Below are 24,477 nucleotides of genomic sequence, written 5' to 3' on the forward strand. Positions count from 1 at the left end.
AAGAAAAAAAAAGTTTAAGGCAATGGGAATCATAAATAAAATTACCATGGAGCTATCAAAAACTAGAATTTCAAAAATACATAACCATATTAATGGAGTGGTGCTAAATATGATGTGAACATAAAATACATAAAAAAAATTAAAAAAAAAAAAACGCAAAATATGAAAAACTTGAACCTTAACAATTTTTCGCACTCCTTGTATTGTAACATGCCAATTTATCAAGGCGGACAAATTCTGTGTTATTCAACGAGCGAGAATGTTTTGAGCTTGCATTTTAAATATACGATTCTGTTTATCATGTTCAGACTGCTAGTCCCCAGATCTGCGCGGTAGGAAACTTCATAGTTTGAGTAGAAGTTATTGGAAATAAGTATACATTCAACTCTTTTCAAATGATAACCACTGTTATAGGGATACGCCCTTTATAAGACTTTGCGAAAATACACACAAACTTAAATGACGTGAAAAACACACTAATCTGATTAGAGTAACGCGCAACTATTTAATAACGCGAGAAACTCGTTGGATTATACGAAAACATTAAATCAGCAATAAGACACCACAGAGGTTGCCATTACCGGAGAGTGGTATCATTAAACATGTGCCGTCAGCATTGCGATGGAGCTTCACTCCTCCTTAGATACATTTGTCATCCACCTTTTTCCGCTATCGCTACTCCGAATCATATATCTCTTTTAAACGTGTTTTGCATAAATATACCAAAACATGTCTATCTTTAACATACCCACTAAATTTATTTATCGGTGCGCATCAAACAATATTGATAAAAAACGTTAATCACTGCTTGGTTTATATATAGCTCACTAATGAGTCACTAATTTGAAGTATTAACGACGCTGTTAGGTAATTTCATCAGAATGTTTTTATTTACCGTTTAAACAGCGCTGATACTACACACGAGCGCACATACAAAACGTTTTATCAACAAAAGCAACACGATTGTAAGGTTCAATCGACGTGATAGTGAAAAAACGCGCGATTAGGAAGCAAATTTGATATTATCTTTTTCGTGGATATGTTACAGTGTAAGTATTTGATGACGGTTTAAACAGTTAATCTTAAAAGTTATAATTTTTATTTTTACCACTCTTTTTATTAGCTATTTCATGCATTACAAGAGGAAAAATAGGAAAACGTTGGACTGTTAAACTACCGTAATTAATCGAATAAACTCCCCAGGGGCTTATTTGTCAGTTTGGGTTTGGGTTTTGGGGCTTATTCGGGTGAGGGGATTATTCGGGACCACTCCCGAATAACTTAATAGCTTAATAGATCATTTACGGTAGCGGTCTATTGAGCTTATACAAAGTACTGAAAATGTCTTAACGAGTCAATAAACACCTTTTAAGACTATAAAAGATTTTTTTTCTTTTTATTTTTAGTATGGTTATCAGTATTTTTTGGGTTATTTCCACTGATTCACACTGCAAATCGAGTGCTGTTTCCACCCCCAGCGCAACGTCACAACCCACTAACATCGCTAATTAAATACGACGTTAAACGGTTTCCTTTAAAAAGAGATGGTCTGGAGCCGTACATTCCGGTAAATTACATCTTGAATGACAAAAATTATTGTTATGGCCGATATTGCTGGCAAGGCAATGCAAAGTGTATTGGTTACTCTTGTTGCGTATGTCAATGTAAAAATGGTGGAACATATTTATCACGTTACCATGGTTGCAAACAAGCTGAACAAATTCGCTTACCCGGTCACATCTCGCTGAACAAAAATGAAATAATCCTAGGTAGGTAGATCTCTTTTTCACAACCTTTCCCCTAGGGTTTTTTTCCTTTTTGACGTCGAGGCGAGCTGCGCGCGCGCTGTCAAATAATTGATATCAAGCTACAAACCCTGGTTGATCTTTCTCACGGATAACAAAGTTTGTGTCTCGTTCTTTTTTTAAAAAAAAGTGTTCGATTTTAGGCCTAAATACTTAGGTCTGACTATATTTTTGATATTTAACTTCTAATATTGGAAATTTTAGAAAATTACTTTTAAAGTAAATCGGCTTTTGATTGTTTAGAATAATACACCTATTGTTTTCAACCTGAAATCCCATCCTGACATTCTTATAAAGCATGTTCTTATAAAAGAAGCGTCTAGCAATAACGATCCTTTTTTTAGATGAACAGTGCAAATTCGCGACAAAGAAAATTGGATTTACTTATGTTCCCTTATTTTCTAACTCTAAAAATTTCAAAAACATAGAAATATACTCTACAAACAATTTAATAAATGGCACAGAGTGTCGGGCTGGTCCGGTATATGTGTACGATTACCATGGTCATCAGTTGTTGTACCACTGGAATGAATGTAATGAAATGTTTCGTGTATCTACAAATGATGGAAAGTACTTTCTTCAGGTATGATTTTTTGTGCCTACTTGTTATAAAGTACACAAACCTTTATTATTTTTTTGCGAGGGATACCAACAACCCTCCAGAAGACAAAGTAAGTCAACCAACTTTTTTCTACAAAAGTCCCCTCTGCCTCTTCAGTCAATGTTGTGATATATAAGAACTTGTCAAATGGTCATGCTAAGAGCCTAGCGAGCCGAAAACCAACAGCAACACTAAAAACGGGAGGGGGGGTTTGTCTCATTAATTATTTGGAGAGATGTAGAGACATGCGTGAATCTTTTAATTATGATAAATATACATTGATGTATTTCCAATGAATCGGGCATTTTGCTGACAGAAATTAGTAAGGATCTTGATATTTACACGAAACCACATCACTTTGGCTCACAAGGGTGAAATTTAGCTTCACACCTGCAGTTTCTAAAATTTTAAATTGTAGAAAGCCAGGAAAGACGATAAAAAGATCGATCCCTGACTCAACCTACACGACTAGTCAGGAAATAACTTTCTCCTTATTGTGTCTTGAACGTTACAAATTTAATCCAGACACTTTCTAATAATATAAAGAATTCTAAAAGATATTATCTGTAATTAGTATTAGTAAAAAAGAGTTAACGACCTCGTGTTTTGATGTGGCCGAAACATACATTAAGACATTCTTTTCGCGGTCGCTTTAACTAGCTATAAAGATGCCGCTTATACTTAATTTAGTGGACGTCTGAGAATTACAACCATTGGAAATTATTACGTGGAAATCTGGTGTCACTGCGTATAACATGTCGGAAGAACGATTCAATAAATCATGTGAAGATTTCATCTTGCTTGCTCTTTCAGGTAGAAGGAACGTATTCCAAAGGTAAGGATAGAAGAACCGGGAAGTAAATGGAGGAGGAAAGGTGGCGTTTTTTCAAGTTTTCTTATTTATTTTTATTTGTTCTTTATTTAAAGTCGATAAAATATAAAATACAGATGTTAGATTAAAAATAAAAAATAAAGTAATAAACCGTCTCCATCGAAAAATGCAAATAAATAGTAAATATTGTATTGCAGAATGGATAGTGCTTAGCTGGTAAAAGCTAATTAAAGTCATATATACTATAAAAAATAATACAAGATCTGAAATTATATGGTGTAGATTTAAAATAAAAAAATATAACACATATAAGGCAGGTTTAAACTATGGTTGTTGTTTTTATAAATTTCTGTTATTATTTGATGTCCAATATTTTAGAGTTTCTTTTACACAAAAATTTAAACTTTAGTTTATTGCAACTCACAGCTGCCATTTTGGCGTGCACACAGTGTCTAACCTTCTTGGTCTAACACAACACAAAATCTAAATTCACCGGAACTTCCATCCTATTGACATGACATCTTCCTTTTACATAATAGATGCTGGTTTCAAGAAACCAAATGCAATCGTTTCAAAACATGCCTGTTCTTCTTCAACTGGTTATTTATCACATGGAAATAGTAGTATCATTGCTACAGCTTTTCGCGATAGTGTAAGCGTAAGTAAATACACATTTAAGAATTTTTTATTTTTATTTTTTTTTATTTTTCTATTTTGCTCCTTTTTTAACGGGTTTATGCAATCTTGAGTTTAACAAAACAAGTAAATAGACGACAAAAAACCGACTTTATCCAGAAAGGTAACGTTGATAGGGTATGTGTTCAAGGGAAAAAAACATTTAGTCGAGTTTTACACTTTTTCATCGTGCGCCACTTCCCTAAGGTAAAATTTATTTTTATAGAGAATACCACTAAACGTTGTGGCAGGTCTACTTGCAGGGATTGCGTCATTTAGCATCTGCTTCTTCTTTGGTGTCTTACTACTGTTAATCATGCACCGTAACAGAAAATTTACGTGAGTATATACATATCCAATACATGCTTGGTTCCACAAGTAACACGAGACTAAATTTTGTCCAGAAACGACACATTTGTAAGCACAGTCAGTAAATAACAAACAGATTATGGAAAAAGCAATGCTTCGTAGCCTTACCTGTACTGAATGTTATTAGCCTTTGTAAAACGACAAACCTGATGAAAACTGTTGTTAAATTTCGATTGGTGCACCGACAAGCAAACAAATTTTTATGCTTTTTACTTTGAACTGTCGTGAAATTATTTCTTGAAGCAGTTTGATTAATATAAATATCGCAAATATAGAGAATCTCAAATGAGCTATAAAGTTTGAGCATAAATTGAGTCATGTCTTAAACATCATCAAAATTACTGCCTTATCTTTTTATGTATTTATTTTTAATAGATTATCAAAAGTATGTAGGTTATTTCTGTTAAAAGGTGTGCAATAGAAGCTAAAATGCGAGTGACATGAATACGACGTCTTTTCTGATATCTTGGATACTTATCTTAAATTTTGCTGTTCTGGGAAAGAAATATCTCTTGGCGACAGCAATCCAACATAATGTGTTTTTTATATATATCTTTCAACATCTTTTCGACATTTTCCGAAATAATAGGTAACAAACTATTTATTCATATATTTATTTAGGGAAAAAGAATATGCTGCTTTTAGTAAAGAAACACTGCTTCAAAGAGATGAAATCAAAGGTAAGATTGTTTAGCAGTTGATCTACTACTTCAGAGGTCCTATCTGTTTGCCGCATAGTTTGTACCTAAAAATATTATTGTGCAACGTAATGAAACTATTTTTGTTTTAAAAAGTACTGTAGATAAAAAAAATCTATACATTTCTTTAATTTGACTATTTTACCCTATATGGTCCTACTTTTTTACCCACCCTACTAACTTGAAAGATATTTATTAATTTTTAGTACACTCTGACGAATCTCTATATTCAAAAATACATACCGAACCACATTACGAGAAGGTTTGGAGTCGACACAAGTTAGATAAATATATACATCATTTGGATGGTGAAAACTTTATATATGACGATGTTTCACAATGCACTCGAAAGGTTTGCTTCACATTTTATGAGTACTATGTATTTGTATGTATTTATTTGTACCCGCGAAAGTTGGAAACATTAATTCCTAACAGAGTGGATCAAATATATCGCATTTGTTGTTTCGTGTGTCCGTAACACGACTTTTATCTTATGCGCGCGTGCACACACACAAAAAACGGGTATTAATTTAGGTGACAATATCAATTATTTATTTATTTGCATACATACTGCTTCCTTCATCTTTAGTCAACAAGATGGCAGAGAGAACAAGAAACACAGTTGAATGACTTGCATATATCCGAGCGCAGATACGAGAATTTTAATAACCCGAGAAAGACAGTGTCCGTCTAATCTACATCATCCCTACACGGATCCACCTCTTCTTAACTTATAACCATAAGAAGGCGAATAAAAGTCAAGCTCTATCAAACTAGACATGTTTACATGCGAAAGTATTTTTAGAAGCATGTTCAAGATTTTTATGTATAGTAGATATAATACTCCGCCAACCCTATTCCAGGATTTGTTGCTTATATGGCTTTTCGAGAAATGTTAAAGAACATTATAAGTCCGTGAGAACGAGGTTAGATAGAGTTTATAATTTTGTATAATTCTTAAATGTAAATATAGATTACTGGTCACTCTGGCGATTAATTGATGGCATATTCCTACCAATGAAAGTAGAAACGTGCACAACAAAGTCCAACAGCGGCGATTCGAGGAATTTTTGGTTGAAATTATAATATTACGTCAACACAACACTCCAGAGCTTTCGGTTCACGTGAAAATTACCAAATTATGAATTTTTAAAACGACCAGCGCATGTTATGGTAATATGACGCGCTTTGATACGTTAGTTTTCCGACACATGTACGTTTTTCAGATTTCCTTTTGATAAAAAGCTAATTACTGTTGCAGGAGATAAAAGATTTGTAAAAAATGTTACACGCTCTTTACCTAGCCTACCTGTGCGCAAAAGTAGCGACTTTGCAGAGTGAGTTTTTTGCATACATTTACATTTCACACTTTCCTGATTCCGCTTTTTATAAATCTGATTACTCCTGTAGGAGATTAAATATTTGTCTTGTGCGTGATCTAAAACAATCAACATAGCAGAATGTCTTGTATTCGAGTAAAATTCATAAGATACCTGGTTTCAGGTTTTGTATTTGTTAAACAAACGGTATTTACACAAGATTATGAGAGTATAAAAAGAAATATAAAATGATAAAACAGTACAAAACTATATACAAAAATATACAACCCATCAAATTTCGTGTCTCATTAAAATGCACGCTAGTTATATTTTGCGTTAATATCTGCAGCGCAAAAATAAATGATGCGCGATATTTGCTGGGTTTAAAGTATTAAATACATTCTTCATTCGAAATTTTTAAATACGTCATGAATCATAAAATGATCACTAAAAACGGTTACTATCAACAAACCACTTAAAAACTGCAGAGACCTATAAACACTAGCAATTCTTCTTACGACATGGTATGTTCATTATGGTATTTACATCAAAATTTATTTAATTATGATTCAAAAACTACTTCAAGGTTAATACATTATCAAAAATTAATAAATAGCTAGTTTGCATACAAAATTCTTTGTTACTGGTTCTATTAATGATGGCTCTCCGAATGGGACCAATTTTTAAAAATTTGCACGTGGAAAGGAAGAAAGTTGGTTGTACGTCCATTTTAAGGTAAATACGAACATGAATGCACATTTATAGTAAGTACAAACATGGATGTACATCTATGGTAAGTACGAACATGGATGTACATTTATAGTAAGTACAAACATGGACATCTATGGTAAATATGAACATGGATGTACATGTATGGTGAGTACGCACATGGATGTACATTTGTAGTAAGTACGCACATGGATTTACATCAGGTCAACGTTCATTGAGCACCATCGCAAAAGCCAATATCGTGAAGGATAAAGTAGAAAAAATAATTACAAAAAACCTCATTCCGTTAGTTACAAATTCAGTTATCTATTCTATAAAAATGTCACAAAGTAACACACAACAAATATATTTTCAGATACATTTTTTAAATGTAGGTTATACGATATAAAAATAAAATTTAAATATATTCGGCATGAAAAATTACTACAATAACTTTAAACAATGCTAAAAATTAAATACATCTTTCATCCATTGGTTCTCACAGTTGCCGAGGCAACATCTAAGCTTGGCGAATATCGCAAAGATCAGAAGTTGCATATCAAGGTGTGGCAGAAATACGTGACGTACTCATTACGTAATGGCTAATATCAACATTACGATTGGACAAATTTTAAACATAAAAAAACGATGAACATACTAATGGAGAAGATAAATAAAAATATAGGTAAGAAAAGAAATTAAAGAGTATTTGTTCTCTGAAAAATTAACCCTGAAAATAAAGACCAGACAGTCGTAATTTTCTAACACTTGAGTGACAAAAAGGCTGCGATAAGAAAAATGATGTTACAAGGAAAAGCGACGAAAACAACTTCAATTGTCAACCTCTAATAGGCGAAAACATACCACCTAGTTAACATCGTTCGAAAACACCCTTCCAAAAGTCTCTGCGCATAGGCTCGAAACGGAATTTTTAAACCAACGCAGTTCGTCAATCTTTTAGTTAGCTGTAATTCAAAGTACAAACATTGCGTAAGGTATCAACAAAGAACAGCAGGTCATCAAAGGTAAAAATGGCCAAAAAATAAACTTAAAAAAAGTAAAATTAAAGCAGACAGTGATTAAAAACGATTTAAGAACATTTCGAGAACATCCTCGCATATTTAAAGTATATTTGCAATGCTAAAAAGATTCCAGAGCAACTGAAGGGATTCCAGAGCAACTCAAGGGAATACAGAACTGCTTGTCATCATAGATAGAAAAGCACGCACATCAATCACGAAAGTTGGAGGGCAGAAAACCGATCCAAAAATAGTCAAATAAGGCAAAATATCCTGCACTCAATTGCCCGGCTGAAACCTTATCTTGGCTCACATCATTTACGAAGGTCAGTAACAGAGCTGTATATGTTATACAAGTCGTTATCATCCGCGCTTTTCTGACTAGCTGCATGACAAAAATCTGTTGTTACATAATACGGATTCTCGTTCTCCAGTAATTGTTGTCTCATGGAGTCTCGTGTTGGCTTTCGTGGTAACGGCCGCTAGAAAAAGAAATGCACAACCTCGTAATGAAAATGATAGCTCTTAACACACTGGGAGAAAACTGTCTTTAGAAATTCAAAACAAGATTTTGACTAAAACACAGACCAATATTTAAGTTTAGCCAGTTAAAACTAAAAAGGTCAACGTTATCAGTTTGCAACTGGAAATCAGTTTGGAGAAAGGTAAAAAAAATGGAACTGATTCAATCAAAATATTTGTAACAGATGGTTGCTACTCTAAATATATCCATACTAATTTCTATAAAAAAAACCTAAAAACGCAAATAATCGAACATGTTGATAATTTTTCTCCTCGTCCATGCCTTGCATAATAAAAACCCTGTTTCTACATATACGTTTAAATGACTTTATTCAAAATGAAATCATACAAATTCTGCCAAACGTAATCTTGTAAGAAATAAAAAAAAACAGTCGAAAACCAACTTCAATACTTTATCATTCACTACACTCCTTGTTTTTATTGAAACAAGTTATAAGGACAATAAAGGTGGGAATAAGCAAAAAATAAGAACAATGACTAGGATGAAATTTTAGTAATACAGAAGAGTCTCCATAACTCGAACGGCCAGGGGGAAAAGGAAACCGTTCGAGTTAAGGAGACGTTCGAGTAGTAGAGGTTTTCAAGTTTTTTCAAAATCTTTCCCTTATCTGCCTACCAGATGAACAAAAACAGTATATTAAGTACGTAGTCTTACTTATTGGGGGTTCTGGGTTGGTGAAATACAAAAACAGAGCGTTTTAGTTGCTTTTTGCTCAAATTTTTCGAAAAAAATCAGTTATAATTGATTGTTTACAAATATCATCATAATCTCGTTTGATGTTTTTATTTAAGTCCTTTAGGGAAGCCAACATTTTTTCTCCAAATTTCGAGAAAACGCTTTGGAGCAGTTCCTTTTTCAAGCTCTTTGAGGGTACTGTATTTTATTTTACAGGACTTGTTATCGGCTCTACTTCTTTTTGACCCTGCCACAGACGCCCTTGTCAGATTGCTATGAAATTCTGTTTTTGAAAATTGGTTAAGAAAGCGTTGTCGTTCGAAACACAAACAAAACATTCGAATCATGCATTCGAACCCACAACACACGTAAACATTAAAATATGAAAATGATAAAGAGTTAAATGATCAGGAAAACTTATCAATTTTTTTCAAAATGCCACAAAATTCGAGTTATGGAGTCAAAAACCTTCAAGGGACAAAATAATCTGTTCGACTTAAGGGAACATTCGAGTTATGGAGGTTCGAGTAGTAGAGGTTTTTTTATAAGAGTTTATTAGGAAACTTTCACGGTGCCAACGAATTCGTTCGAGTTAAGGAGACGTTCGAGTAATAGAGGTTCGAGTTATGGAGACTCTACTGTATTCTCTCCATGACAAACCGGTTCTTATAAAGGATTGTAATGTAATTTAAAAAATAACACATACTTTGGACATGTCACTACTCTTTCTTACAAGTAGCGGATCTTCGTATTCATTAGCGTCAGGAATACTTGCGTAATGCCCTCCTCCGCATATGTCACTTTTCTCCTTTATGCCGTCCATATCAACATATTGCACCATTTCTTTATTATTTGGTTTTAAATAACCAGATTCATCGGTGCGGCCTAAAACACAATTAAAACATTTCCTCTCACTAAATATTTTGCAACATTTATAATTGAAAGCAGTTAGCGCCAGGTTCTACACAAAAATCTAAATAGAATTTTAAAATATATTACCTGGTTTTATAATAGCATCTGGAACAGCATAATGGTCGACGTATGTGTTTGCTGAAACAGGCAAACGACAGTCAAATAATTTTAAACTAATCAGGGTTTCTGATAAATTTTTTTAAACAATATATCCGGAAAAAAGTAACGAGAAGAGTGACTAATTTTGAGGCGTAGCAACGAAAGGCTTAACTAATAAATTTCTCCTAAACTTTAATTCGATAAAAAATCTTCAAAATTTTTTTTGACCTATTTTTGATTGACACATTTCAATTTGCTCTCTACTTCATTTACTGGTTTCATATTAACTAATAAATTCAATGATTACAGAAGAAGGAAAGATAAAATAAAAGAAAATACAGGTGCTTGTTTCTAAATAATTGGACTTATTTACTTTCCACCACACCCCAATTTACTTGGGGAAACCGACAATTCCTATGGGTCAGGGACTAAAATTTTACCCAAACAGTAATATCGCCCAACAACCTACTTCTTATTTTTTCCCTCGATGTAATTAAATTTTTAAGGGTTTTTCAAGTCCTACTATAATTTAAATCTTGGTGCATTTTGTTGATTTACTACTAAACTTTGAAAACTCAGAATTTCAACGGCCCTAAAATTTTGTCAGGTGATAATTGTTGGATTGGAATTTATTCACATTCTGTGAAATACAATTTTAGTAAAGATGTCTGTGAATGAAGGGCTACAGCTCCCAGCATTTAAATCTTGACTCTTAATTTGAACAATTCTTTGAAGATGGTTTTTTAGATTTATTTATTGTCAGTCTGCAAACACTTGAAAGTTGACTCGACAGTACTTCTAAGGCAGTATGCCTCTGTGGCCAGAAAAAATATTCATTGCGCATTCCTGACAATAAAACACCAAATAAAGGCTAAATTTATTGGTAAAACCTTCAAAGCAACTGAACGCCTGAACCCTTACAGGCGTTCTTGTTGCAAATTATGATGCAAAAAGTCGTATAGGTTATCAAGTGTAGAAAAATTTAAAGGAGATAGAGGTTTTGCAAATACCTGTTTTGCAAAAAAAATGGAGATCTATTTGTAAATAATTGAGCTGCACATTTTAATGGTGAAATATGGTTGCTGAAATTTGACACCTGTAAGAAAATCAATTGACCTAATGTTTGTGTTACCCCTGCACCAAAATGCAGATCCCTCTAAGTTTTACTTTAATTTTGCAGAATCTTACAGTTATCATTCATTACACAGATGTATTCCTCACACCAAATAGAGCATTACATGGCTTCATACAGCAGGTAAAAAATCAACACGTACGTTTAGCAGGTTCTCTGACCAAATGAACAGAAGTACTGGATTGGTTCTTTAATCTAAACAAAACAACATTCTCGGGTTATTTACTTTATGGAGGGTTCTTGCAACTAATTTTTCTTCCACAAGTTAATCTGTGCATGCTTTTAGTTGCGAAAGGTATATACCATAATGATCCCATTAAGAGCCCAGCATTGTTTGAGCGCCCCCCCCCCCCCCCCCTCGAATAAGCGCCCATGCAAAAAATACAAATATTCAATAAGCGCCCAGGGCGCTTGCTCGGATGATTACGGTATATATTCTCTACTTATAGCATGTGTTGAAATCAAGTACTGCTAAATAAGAGGGAATTTTTTGTTACGTGCAGCATTTTCAATAATTCTTGCAGGGTTATTGTCAATAATGAAACAGTTATTTCAGTTCTTAAATATGGAAGCGAAGACAGAGATAGATGATCTGATTCCAGAATTGCTCTTCTTCTTTCGTCATTCAACCACAATAGCATGATAGCTTGGTTACGGCTTGGGCTCATAGTAGACTTAATGTTTTGTTACCAATGGTTTCAGGCAATGAGTTTTAATTAATTTCTGATCTTCTGATTACTTTTTTGTCTGAGCTGTTGACGTTTTAATTTGTGATACGGAAAAACACCTAGTGGAGATTTGATAAGTAAGTTCTTGCTGTTTTTATCACCAAGACAATCATTACTAACCACAAAAAATCAAAGTACTATTATTTTAATAACTTGAAACCACATTTTTTGTTAAGGAATTTTAATTTTCAACTCTCCAGAATTCATTAAAAAAGAACTACATATAAAATACATTCACTTTTCACGCTGATTATATCATAGGTTATATTTCATTTGAAGGCAGTGTTTACAAATTTAAAATATAAAAATATAAGTATATTGTTCTCATTTCACAACACGACACAATCGTTTTGTTTATCTGCATTTGTGCGCAAAATGTGTTGACGTAATTTGACGTAAGAGTTTTATAAAAAGTATAAAACAGAACATTGTACATCGTTTATCCATAGACAGTGTATTTTGAAAACAAAGAAAAAATAACCGTAAGTTTACAGAATTCTCATGCATTTTGTCAACCCTCATTCCCATAGCATTGTTTTTCATGATAAACGTCTCAGTGGCCAAGAGATTCTGGGGACAAAAATGTTCTTTGTACTAATTGTTGTCAATCCGTGATCAATTGCAAGACTTGTCAAAGTGAATTTTTGGCATCATTGACACCAATTTTTGATGTTGTTGGTTGTAAAAAACAGTTGTAAAAAACACTTGAGGCAAGCTCTCTGTAGCATTGCTGTTACCGCAAAAGTTATCAACATGGTTTTGTTATCGTGATTGTTAACACGTGCAGCCTTTTCTTGTTAAATATTGACAGCTCAGCTGAACTTTTGGTGAGAGTTTAGTTTTGTGACTAAACCAGAAAATACACAAGAATTTCTGCTTTTATTTGAGCCATTGCTCATTCAGTGAAAAGATTTTTGGACTGGGTATACGGTTCATTTTTAAAGTGTACATGAAAACAGACATACTTTCGTTTCTTTCGACACCTGAAAAACACAACAAGAAGCACAGCCAGCACCACAAGAACCAAAACAAGGATTCCACTTATAGAAACAATATGTACAGTTCTTAGGTCGTTTTTGCCATCTGGTTTTCCAGCAATCTAAAGAAGTATAGTATATGTAAACTAGCTCGAAAAACAACAGTCTAAATAAATTTTACTTTACTATAATAGCATACGAGCTAGACTTATTTATCTTCACAACAAGCATATGCGAAAATAATTAAAACCCTGTCTGGACATGCTTATTGATTGTTAGACTACAAACAAATGTTATTTTTTGAGAAAGAAACATTGCAAACAATTTAAGTTCATATTCATACATATTCCTTTCCAAAAACACAACAAAGCAGGTCATGAAAAAATTACACGATTGGCATCCGGGATAAAGCGTGTTAAGTGGAGTAAAAAGCACTGAGAAGGAATTTCTTGACAATTTGTGTGTTCTGCTAAAGAAATCATGAAGAGTCCTAGTGACCAACTTAGTTGTATCTACCCACGTGTTTGCACATAGGTTGATGAGCAATTTTGCTTGAAATTTATTTTAGGCTTTTACTGCAGGTATGATGTGTGAACAAAAAAATAAAATAAAAAAAACCAGCATCTAGTTCCACATGATTTGCTTTTACATTGTACCAAATCTCATTTTAATCCGAGAACACGATCGTATTATTGTTTGTGAGAAATTCCCTACACATCTAAATTCTTTGTTTGCGAAAAATTCCTTTCATGAAAATACAAACTTTATCAATCCACAAAATGTTTGCTTGGCAAGCATAATATGATACATGATAGTGACGTCAGAAATCTCCAAAAGGGACAAAGATAGTCACTTACGTCTCTTTATCAATACTAGCCCTGCGAGGTAGTAAAAATGCTTTGCATATTATAGCACTCTTTTGTAGATTTTATTCAAAGAACACATTTGTTATGTAGACTACCTGCAATAATTTTACTACAAGATATTAAGATCATCAAAGAAACATACTGTAGTATTATGCGTTGTAGATGATGTTGTAAATGTTAGTGGAGCTATTACAGTTGTTTTTGTTTTCACCATTTGTGTTGATGACACTTTTGCTGTTTTTGTCACTTTTCTTGTTGTTTCTGTTGTGGAGGAGACCTGTGTAGTTACTGGTTGTGTTGTTGGACACTTTGCATGCAATGGACGTTTAGATGGAGTTTCCCAGTGGTCACCTATAGTGTAATATTCACAAGAGTTTTAAATTGATAATCAATGCATAGACACAATAACAGTGTCTAGCATGAAAAATTTAACAACGTTTTTGAGTAAAAGTGGCCCTGGGTAATTATGAACCTTGTAAAGGATGTATTGATGAACCTGACCCAATTTTACGAATATGAGATACCCCTAGCACTTATAGAAGTGTGTACTAATTTTTAAGTATTTGCTTTTGTTAGTGCACAAAATTTAGTACAAAAATTATGTGTGAAACATCCATATTGCTAAACCTATGTGCAAAAGAGTTTTTTTTTTCTCTGCATGGAAATTAGTACAAGTGAAATATACTTCAGTTATAGCAGCCTATAAATACTAAAAGTGAAAATAGAAGATTATATTGTATATATTTTTTTAAATTATTTTTATTTCCAAGCAATAATTTTTTTTTGTCATGGAATATAATTTTGGCACGAATTGCTTCCGGCATCAGAAATTAGGGCATTATTATTAGACAATCACCTTGAAAAAGGCTACTTTACTGTAACTACACAAGTTAGATTGATTTCCATGAAAACCTTGTACCTTGTTTATATTTGCCTTCTACTTGAAAGAGGAAACATGATGAATATGATGGTCCAGTAAGTGTTGTATTACTCGATGTGCAACTCACAGCTACGGATAATAGCTGGCCTTTAATTGCTGTCCACTCAGATTCTACGTCTGATGTCCACTATAAAAATTAAATGCAAACTATATTAAAGAAATTAATTATCAACTTCTTTTTGATACTATAACATAATATAATCGTTAAAACATTATGTACAAAAACACAACAACAGCTGTCAATGAAGAGGTTGATAAAGAAATGCACTTTAAACAGGACAACTTCGTTGCATGCCCTTTTGTTTTATGGTTTGAAATATTCACATGAATTTTAATGGCTTCCATTGAATCAATGTTCAAGAAATATGTTATCTTGAATGTATTTGCTGATATGGCAATAAACCAATAAACAAAATTGTATGGGATAGCACAGTATCATTTACTGTGTATAGACACGCTTGTACATTAAAGCCAGTCAAATTTTGTGTAAGTCTGTTTCATGTTTAGTGTGTTACTATGATCTTTACATTCACCATACATTCAGACTCAATTACACTAAAAACATATTCACCATATACCACATATGAAAACAATAAATTCGTACTTGAAGAAAATATTTTCCATTTTTCTTGGAGAGGTGAAACATCTCATTGCATTCATTCCAGTGGTACAGCAGCTTATGTCCATGGTAATCATAAACATATACAGGACCAGCCTGACACGATATCATGTTCTCCACATATTTATCGGCAGAATATATTTCAATGTTTTTAAATTTCTTTGAATCAGAAAATAGTGGTACATAAGCATATCCCATTGCTTTGGAAACAAAATGACATGCTTCATCTACAGAAGAACAAATAAATATTGTTAATAAAAATTGTAGTAACTAGAATAAAATACAAACATTTTCTGAAGAAGCAATGTTTTGGGTTTATTATACTACACTTATTGTGGAAAAAAACTGATTTTTTGCACTTCAACCCAAACAATGCTTAGCTACTTAGGGAAAACAAAAGATTGTTTAGTCATCGGGTGATTGAATTTTTTATTTTCACTTAAAGTTTTTAAAAGCATCAATACACTAATGGAGCTTAACAATGCCCGTTTTTCTTTAAGAGCAAATATGAAGTTTAAACACTGTTGTATTTTGTTCTAAAAGCATCAAAAGCTAATTGTAATAATTTTAAACAAATTCGTTACAACTTCTAAAACAAATTAAATCTTTTGTTTTATGGCTTTGCATTAAAATAATTTTCTGTAATTAAGTCAGTACTTTTGAAGTTTGTTTTATCATTAAAAACATTGCATAGTAATTACTTTTTTAGTTTTTTATCAATGTTTGTTTTCTATCAAAAAACATTGTTTCAGTGTGTATCATTTTCAAAAAAAGTTCATATGTACTTTTCGTTTAAATTTTTTATTTAAAACAAAGCACTTGCATGGCTTCGCATGATGATAAAATAACATACAAACATGTTGAGATGGTCCCTAAGAAACGATTAAAAAGCTTTCTTATGAAGATTTCACCACCAAATTTTTTTTATATCTACAACCTTTAAAAAAATGTTTTACAAAGTTAACCCTTGTGATGCGGATCCCGCATATATGCGATATACCGCATTTGTCACATTAGACAAATCCTGCATATATGCAAGATTTTGACGCTTAATTATTTTTATGAACAGAAAATCAATGCCCTGTCATCATGATAATTATGCCAAAAGAAAGATGAATGCTTGGTTTGAAGTTCTCAAAAGTTAATTGGTGCAAAATCTTGTTAAAATTAGTCAAAATTACATTTAGAAAGCTCTAGAATTTTATTATCAACAAAATAAGATGGTGACCGTCGAAAAAGGGAAGTACTCCCTTTGAGGTTGTCGTTCTGAAGAATACAATGCTTGCTGACGAATTCGATTCAGGTATTGATACAGAGTATGACAAAGAAGATAATGAACACTTAGCTTCACTTTTAACTGAGGGAGATGATAAAGACGGGTATGACCCTTTAAGAAGCTTGTGTATTTCTACAAGTACGTAACAACACGTTTTGCCGAAGTATAGTTACAACGTCAAAACCTTTCTATTGATGAGGGATGCATCCCTTTTAAGGGAAGAATTCACTTCAGATGCTATAATCGACAAAAGAAAATCAACAAGAACCACATTAAAACGTACAAAGTAGTTGACTCTAGCATAAACTATTGTCTCGTGTTGGCTCTTTATACTGGTGTCCATAATTTTCCATTAACCGATCTTGGGATAACGCACAACCTTGTGATTTTTATGTGTAGGGAGTACATATAGATCAACTATCTATGAATGTGAACAGTGCAAAGTACAATCATGTGTAGACAAATGCTTCAAAATCTACCACATACAAAAAGATTTTATAACACATTATAGAAATAGGTTTCTTAAAAACTAATTATATGTAATTGTTTTTTATACGTAGTTTATATAGCATTTGTTGTTTTATTTTATTGAAAAAAAATCTTCATGCATTTTTAAAAGAAATGATGTTGTATTATAAATTTTTTTCTAGCTCTATTCCTTTTCTTTATTATATTGTATTCTAAGGTAAATTTGCATATTTTTGGTTAAATAATTGATATCATTGGAATTTTTAAAAGAAAATTCACATTGGTTATTTTGAAAATCTATTTATATTAATATTTCTTTGCTGGGGATGGAGGGGGGGGGGGGGGGGTTACATAAAAATTAAGAATTAGAATTTTTTGGGGGGAAAATAATAGAAAATTCTATTAGCTTTCATTTAAACCTTTACTGGACTTCAAAAGCCTTTTATATCATGAGATATGAGCCATTTTGTGAAACCATGCTGCACCTGCAGTGCCCAAATGTGCAGGACTACAAGGACTAACAATTTTTAATATATTCAACCGAGAAACGATTAAAAAGCTTTTTTACTAAGCTTAAGCACCACCAATAATTTTCGTTAAAACATCATAAATAACCTTACAGAGATAAAAAAAAAATTAAAAATTTGTATATGCACCATTACAGCATATAAATATTTCATTATGATGCAGGAAAAATATCTATGATGTATAGCTCTAGAATACTACAGTGTAACGAAAACCATTACATTGGCTTCATATCTGAGGTGTACCCGAAAAAAAAATTCTGCATAAAATTACGATGTATAAAAACAGGGAGTACCCTAAATCGCAAAACATGTCACAAAATAACTTCTCAAAATAGACATGGATGCTTAACTTTGAAATTAACCAACATACATACCAACAACATCATTCATTGCACTCGTCATGTCTGCTCCACTGTAACACGATGTGGAAGATGAAAAAAATGTTTTGCTACTCTTGCATTGACATTCACAACATTGGTATGATTCCATGCATTTCCCTGCCCGATCCCAACAGTACGTAAAAAAACAAAGTGGATTTTTGTTTGCAAAATAATTAACTGGTACATAGGGTTCAACTCCGTCTTTTACGCCACTAGCTGCTCGAACAACGTCAAATATGGTATAACCGTCATACCCAGCCAAAAACAGGACATTCCATATAACTGTGTAAAATATTTTCAAATTCATAATGGTTGAAATACTTTTCCAGTGTGGCACATTTCCCTTTTTAAAATTTCTACAATAAAGAAATCATTTTTTTCTAATCACATAACTTTGATGAGAAATACTGTAATGCCTACTCCTATATGCTAGAAAGTATATACAACATACCATGAACATTGTAGGAAGTTTATTCACATATATAGCATTATTACCAAAGAGATGAGAACTATTGATTTAAATGTGTTATTATAATTTAAAAACCTTTTCAAATCTCATTGACGACATTCATTATAATAAGATTATCCCATTTGAAAAGAATTTTAATGTGGCTTTTTATCTGATAACAAAGTTTTATGAGGTCATAAAAATGTTGGTCTGAGTTATAATAAAAAATAAAAAAAAAGAAACAGAAAGACAGTATTATGCAGGAGTTCTCCGCACACACAATATAAAAAGATGCACCTATTACACACAGAAAAATCAGAACTCTCACCTACAAAAATCAAATCCACTTCTAAGTTAAAATTACACTTACAGCAGCAAAGGTTAAGTCCCACCATCAAAGAATATTATATACAAACGCGCTGATAAGTAGCATTATGCCATAAAACTAGCCCTTGTATATGTCTGTTTTAAACATAAGATTACAATTACATAACAAAAGAATTATTACAAAGCAATTTTTATATTATTAAATTTGAGACTTTTGAATTCTGAGAATTCTGTTCAAAAAGGTTGCACCACAGCTTTATTTCGAACCCCCAAAAAAGTAGTTGACATTTTCATGCCACCAGTTGAACAAAAACACAGAAAATGGGTTCTGGTATAGGTAATATATATATGATAGGCAAAAATGTGATGACCAGGCGGTCCTGTAGATTCTTTTATGGGCTATAAGAACTATAGTTACATATAATTTACATATCTGCATCCCATTAATATTATTCTTTCTATTCAATCTTGGCCAAATGCCTGAAAAGATGGCTGAGCCCCACTACCTTCCCTGAATTAACACTATACTACACATATATCACTTTTTGAATATGCCGCACATATCGCTTTTTGAAAGAAGGGAGGTTACTTCTTGCAAGACTAACTTTGGACCATTCTCTTTGTTTTTTTCTGTGCACATTAAAAAACTTGTCGAATATGGGAGAAGAAGATAATGAAGTTCAATATTTCACATTTGAGGAAACACCTTCAAAACCCATCAAGAATACTGTTGCATTTATAGTTCTGATAGTAAAATGTTACACAGCTGATGGGTGTAAGCTTCAAGACCATGCTAAATACTTAGCATGTGTAAATGGGTTGTAAATATTGATGTTAATGACAATAGTTAATACATGTGCTGGAAGTAGTATCAAATTTTCTTAACTTTGGTAGCGGTGCTAAATAATAAGAGATAAGAGAATCACAAAACTAAGCATCATTCAGAAAACGATAAGTGCATCACTACTTAAACCAAAATAAATGTATTTCCTCTTAATAATAAAAGTGAAAGTGACAAAACAGAAGTATATATAAAAGATAAGAAAATTCTAGTAGATGAGTACTATTTGACAGCCAGTGGATAAATCCACGAGTTTTCCCGTCTTTAATTTCCGGCATCAGCCCGTGGAAAAGCCCATCTTACTTATTTGCCACACTGTTATGTTGCGCACATGTTATGAAGTTACTCTGTGGTTCCTCCTGATAAAATGCACCTATAGGGGATTGTTTACAAATGTCACAATCAACATTTTTAACCCCTACCAACACTGTCAACTTTACCTCTCCCCCTTTCTCTGTCCATAGCAGGACTGTTTTCTTGCACACAAACAGACAGAATACGGCTATTAATAATGAAATTAGACGAACCAGAAAGAAAAATATTCAAGACTCAAACTTAAAAAAACGGCCTACGGAATTTTTACTTGCTGTATACAAACTAGCTGAAAACAAAATAAAATTTAGTTTTTCTACACACATTAAAATGAATCTTTATTAATAAAAACGAATGCCCACTGAAACACATCACTGTTTGAAGGCTATAAGAATATTTTTTTATGTAAAACAGACATTTTTAGACATTAAAAACAGGTGAAACAACACATTCTAAATTTAAAACCATTCTTTAAGCACTTCTTATACATGTCATAAAAATAAACTAAGTAAAAGTCTGCATGAAATCATGAATTTTGTTTATGAACAATGTTTGCAGATCTTCTTAAATATGCTTCTTTTAGTACTGTTCTTTAGGTTGCTGTGTAAGAAGAATTCCAAACCTCTTCTTTAATACCACTCTATATTTTGAGTTTTTATCATCAGGTGAAAACCTTGCAGGATGAGCAGAAAAAGTTGATTTTCCATCGGCATCCACCTTCTTCAATGTGTAAACTCGTTCACCTTTATCATTTAAATAATACATTAAATGCATCTTCTTGAAAATGTTCTTGTATTATTTTCTACTAAAAGAAAAATCAAATACTATTAGTTGAAAAAAAGTTCATTCCCAAAACTCTTTGAGGAGAAAGTTGTCAATTTACTTCCTTTAGTTTTTCTATCAAGGTTTTCATTTCTTGATAAAAAACTTTAATTTCGCATCACTTTTATAAGAATTTTGTACAAGCTTTGTTTGAATTCTTTTTTTCGAAACAAAGCACTTTGTATGGCTTTCATTTAACAAGATAAAATGGACTGGAGTGTTGATAAAAATAATAATAATAATACAAAAAAGGTAATAAACACTTAGAGATAGCCCTTAAAAAGGCTTAAAGGAACTTGGGATCTTCATGTTAGTTTCCAATAAAATTTTGGGAGTAAACATATAGGGCTTATACAACTAACCCACAAAATATTATTGCTAACCTAGTTGCAGATCCCAAATTATTGAGTCATCAGCCAAAAATCAGGAGGCATGGGACGAGCAAACGAGTGTCTTCTTGGCAAAAAAATATGGTAATCAATTCACCTTTATAATATCTATGCATTGATAAAGTTTGAATGCACATCCCTCAACAGGTCTAAAATTACTGATGACAGAAAATATCAAAATTTTCTATTAGGCGACTCCAATTTAATTAGTTGTTTTACGGGCGAAGTCAATAGTACCTTACGGTCATTCAGACGGCGAAAAAAAAATTTATCGAGAATGTATGGACGGAAAAACAAAAAAAACAACGGTGGAGGGTGTTACGACAACTGTTTTTTCTAGGTAATTTTGCATAACGCACGCAGCTTACATTTTTTAGTTGCGAAGAAAAAATAATAATTTGTCTCACTAAAAATAATTAACTAGTTCCCAAGGTGAAAAGAATAAAATGCTTGCATGCTCAAAAACTTGTTTTTAAAAGTTACGCAGCAAAATTTTTCTCGTGTTGTTTTGAAAGTTATACAGCAAAAATTATTCTTAAATATAAGTGTAAATTCTTTTTTGGACTATGGTTGTTTAGTTGAGAATATTTAGAGTCTTTCGCATAATTCATAACAGAGGAGGGTGTTACGACAAGCGTATTCTATCTTGTTTTAATTATTTTTCCTAAATGGTATCGACTAAAGTCTTGCTGCATTAGAGTTTAGCTAACATAATTTTAAACATATATATTATAACTATTTTAGGGAAAGTAGCTAGTTTTTGTTATAAATCACATAAAAATTTAAACTTCTGTTCCATGTTCCACAAAAAGAGCTTTTTAAAAATGTAAAAAGACTTGTTAACCAACTTTCTAAGCTCTGTAAAGTCCAACATCATTTTATACCTCGGGTTCCCTTTAAGATACGATTGAAAAGATAATATTCAAAAAAATTCCTTCTTTATTGAAAATTTTATTTTTAGCTCTCTAGTTCGGTAGCTCAGATGCTGAGTGTTCTCGTTGGGGCTTTTTAAGTTTAAATGTTCACCACCTATCCCTGTCTTAGAAAAAAACATCTTTAATCAGAATTATGCATACTTGTTGTGCGTACCACAAATTAAAAACAGAAATTCTAAAACCCAATAGCAACTAAAATGTAAACATTGAAAATCAACATAAACATTGTGATTCTCACAACATTGAAATACTGAGCACAATGCTATTTCCATTTTCTTTTATACATCACAAATATTGTGATAGCAACGTAGGTGTTGTTAATGTTAAGTGCCCAGATTCCAGTACTGTAATGCAACTGTTTGCTGCTTATTCGTACTAGCGTCTGTCCATCTAATCCAAATCAAAAACAAAACAAATACAAATATGATTATTAGAAGAAGAACTCATTTACCAAACTAGACAAGAAAAAACAATTTTGCAACAGAAATCAACTGAAACAATTCCAAATTCATTCCATATTCATTTTACACTGAGACAAAAATAATTTCTTTTTGGCATAAAAATGCATATAAAAATAAAATATAAACATAAAAATAGGTCAAAGAAGGACATTTGTTTTTGATGTCCTAAACGAGTTAGGCGATGTTTAAAGCTTTATGATAAAGCTTTTTAATCGTTTCTATACAAAATATGCTGGTTTTGAAGTTTTTAAAAAAGCTGTCTCTTAACAAAAATACAGCAATATTCAAGCTTTTTTTAAAAAATACGTAACAAAATAGGGTGATGGTAAGTTTTGGGAGATCATTTTTAGACAGTTTCTGAAATCGTTCTGAAATTTGAATTCATTTTGTTCCGAAGCTTTCCTAGTAAAATATAATTTTCAACTTTTGAAATAGAAATTTAACTTAAAATTGTTCTATTCATTTTTTATTTTTTTAGGATGGTACAAATTTGTTTTTTTACAAGAACGATTATTATTCTAAATAGTTAATAGTCAGGCCTATCAATAAGAGGCGCGCGATCGCTCCCGCGCACGCAAACACGCGCCTAATTCTGAAATATGAGGCCTCTGTGGAGTGATTTTTCACTCGCCTAGATTGATTCTATGTTATGTAGCTGAGCGATAATATCCTAAATTCCTGAGATTGTATTTTCTATTTTAGATAGAGTAGTTCATTTTACTAATCATAAACTGACCAACCATTCACGTTAGGTGCGAAGCGAAAACATATCGTTCCAGTAATGACCTTTAGATATTCCGTTTTGTGAATCTACTTTGTTACCAGACCCCGACATGCTGAAATCGGAATCGTACGAAGATACATCGACATGAAAAAGTTAGAAGTGGATGATGTTTATACGCGACATGTGGAAGTCGGTGTTGACATACAAAAGAGAATCATTTCCCAACGTGAGCCTTCTCGTCTCTTTGATTCTCAGCATATCCGGATCAAACTCCAGTGTTGAACGGTGCTTTAGTACTGTCACTTCCATTCTATCAGACCGGCGACTTTCAATGGCTCACGATACATTGGAGGATACTTTGATCATTTCTGGCAACGATAATCTGTGGTCACCTCAGGAGCGGGAAGAAATCATCGAAAGAGCGAGAGTGCTCTACATGGCAAAACGCAGGCGGCTCAAGTTGAATACGTCAGAACCAAACCATATCGATAATATAACTGATGATGATCGCTCAGATGATGATAGTTGTTCAAGTGACGAGAGCTGGGACAGCGAGGACGATCTCTATTTGTAAAACTATAATAAAACACTTTCTATAAATAGTTATCTTCAAATATATATACGAACCTAAAAAAAAAATAGAATTTTGTTATATTAATTAAGCACCACAAGTAGATAAAGAGATTAACAAATATACATGATACAATTTTCGTAACGAATGAAGTCAAGATAAAGGCTTTTGAGTCTCCAGTGTTCAGGGGTTCACTGGTTAAATCGTCCCCCGACTTCAGAAATTAATGTTTCTTTTCTCTTTTTGTCTTAATTTTGGAACTGTAAGATCGCTCGCGCAAACAGAATTTCCCCCTCTCAGCGTGCGTGTTTTGTCGCGCGGGAGCTTTTTTCTTATTGATAGGCCTGAATAGTTATGAAAATAAACTGAAATTTTGAGACAGTCTTTATTTGCTGTTTTCCCTATTAAAACATTATTGCCTCCAATCAGGGTGCAAACCAGGGATCGAAAAAATTGCAGCTTTTAGTGTTATTTTTGC

General features: G+C 32.6%; 2 protein-coding genes across 2 annotated transcripts; one reads left to right on the plus strand and one right to left on the minus strand.

Annotated features, from left to right (window-relative positions):
* Window positions 1-897: 897 nt before the first annotated feature.
* On the plus strand, window positions 898-5,964 carry LOC130626125 (uncharacterized). Its single transcript, XM_057441228.1, has 9 exons — window positions 898-1,049; window positions 1,407-1,769; window positions 2,150-2,388; window positions 3,097-3,241; window positions 3,778-3,896; window positions 4,140-4,252; window positions 4,904-4,962; window positions 5,187-5,332; window positions 5,570-5,964. The coding sequence occupies exons 1-9, from the start codon at window positions 1,040-1,042 to the stop codon at window positions 5,672-5,674; spliced, it is 1,299 nt and encodes a 432-aa protein (XP_057297211.1). The 5' UTR covers window positions 898-1,039; the 3' UTR covers window positions 5,675-5,964.
* A 469-nt stretch (window positions 5,965-6,433) lies between these two features.
* LOC130626124 (uncharacterized) lies at window positions 6,434-20,679 on the minus strand. Its single transcript, XM_057441227.1, has 10 exons — window positions 18,621-20,679; window positions 18,164-18,525; window positions 15,504-15,745; window positions 14,879-15,026; window positions 14,102-14,310; window positions 13,082-13,215; window positions 11,531-11,583; window positions 10,245-10,295; window positions 9,952-10,130; window positions 6,434-8,508 (listed from the first exon to the last, which is right to left on the minus strand). The coding sequence occupies exons 2-10, from the start codon at window positions 18,474-18,476 to the stop codon at window positions 8,341-8,343; spliced, it is 1,497 nt and encodes a 498-aa protein (XP_057297210.1). The 5' UTR covers window positions 18,477-18,525; window positions 18,621-20,679; the 3' UTR covers window positions 6,434-8,340.
* Window positions 20,680-24,477: the final 3,798 nt, after the last annotated feature.

The sequence above is a fragment of the Hydractinia symbiolongicarpus genome, chromosome 14, assembly GCF_029227915.1.
Source record: "Hydractinia symbiolongicarpus strain clone_291-10 chromosome 14, HSymV2.1, whole genome shotgun sequence".
NCBI classification, from domain to species: domain Eukaryota; kingdom Metazoa; phylum Cnidaria; class Hydrozoa; order Anthoathecata; family Hydractiniidae; genus Hydractinia; species Hydractinia symbiolongicarpus.

Excerpts from the sequence above, each read along its gene's own strand:
- LOC130626125 (XM_057441228.1), top strand. Across the intron at positions 3,242-3,777 it reads AGAAGGAACGTATTCCAAAG|ATGCTGGTTTCAAGAAACCA; the intron begins GTAAGGATAGAA and ends TTTACATAATAG. Across the intron at positions 4,253-4,903 it reads CACCGTAACAGAAAATTTAC|GGAAAAAGAATATGCTGCTT; the intron begins GTGAGTATATAC and ends ATATTTATTTAG.
- LOC130626124 (XM_057441227.1), bottom strand. The coding sequence starts at position 18,476 with ATGAATTTGAAAATATTTTACACAGTTATATGGAATGTCCTGTTTTTG. Across the intron at positions 14,311-14,878 it reads AGAAGGCAAATATAAACAAG|GTGACCACTGGGAAACTCCA; the intron begins GTACAAGGTTTT and ends ATTACACTATAG. Across the intron at positions 13,216-14,101 it reads CTACAACGCATAATACTACA|ATTGCTGGAAAACCAGATGG; the intron begins GTATGTTTCTTT and ends ATACTTCTTTAG.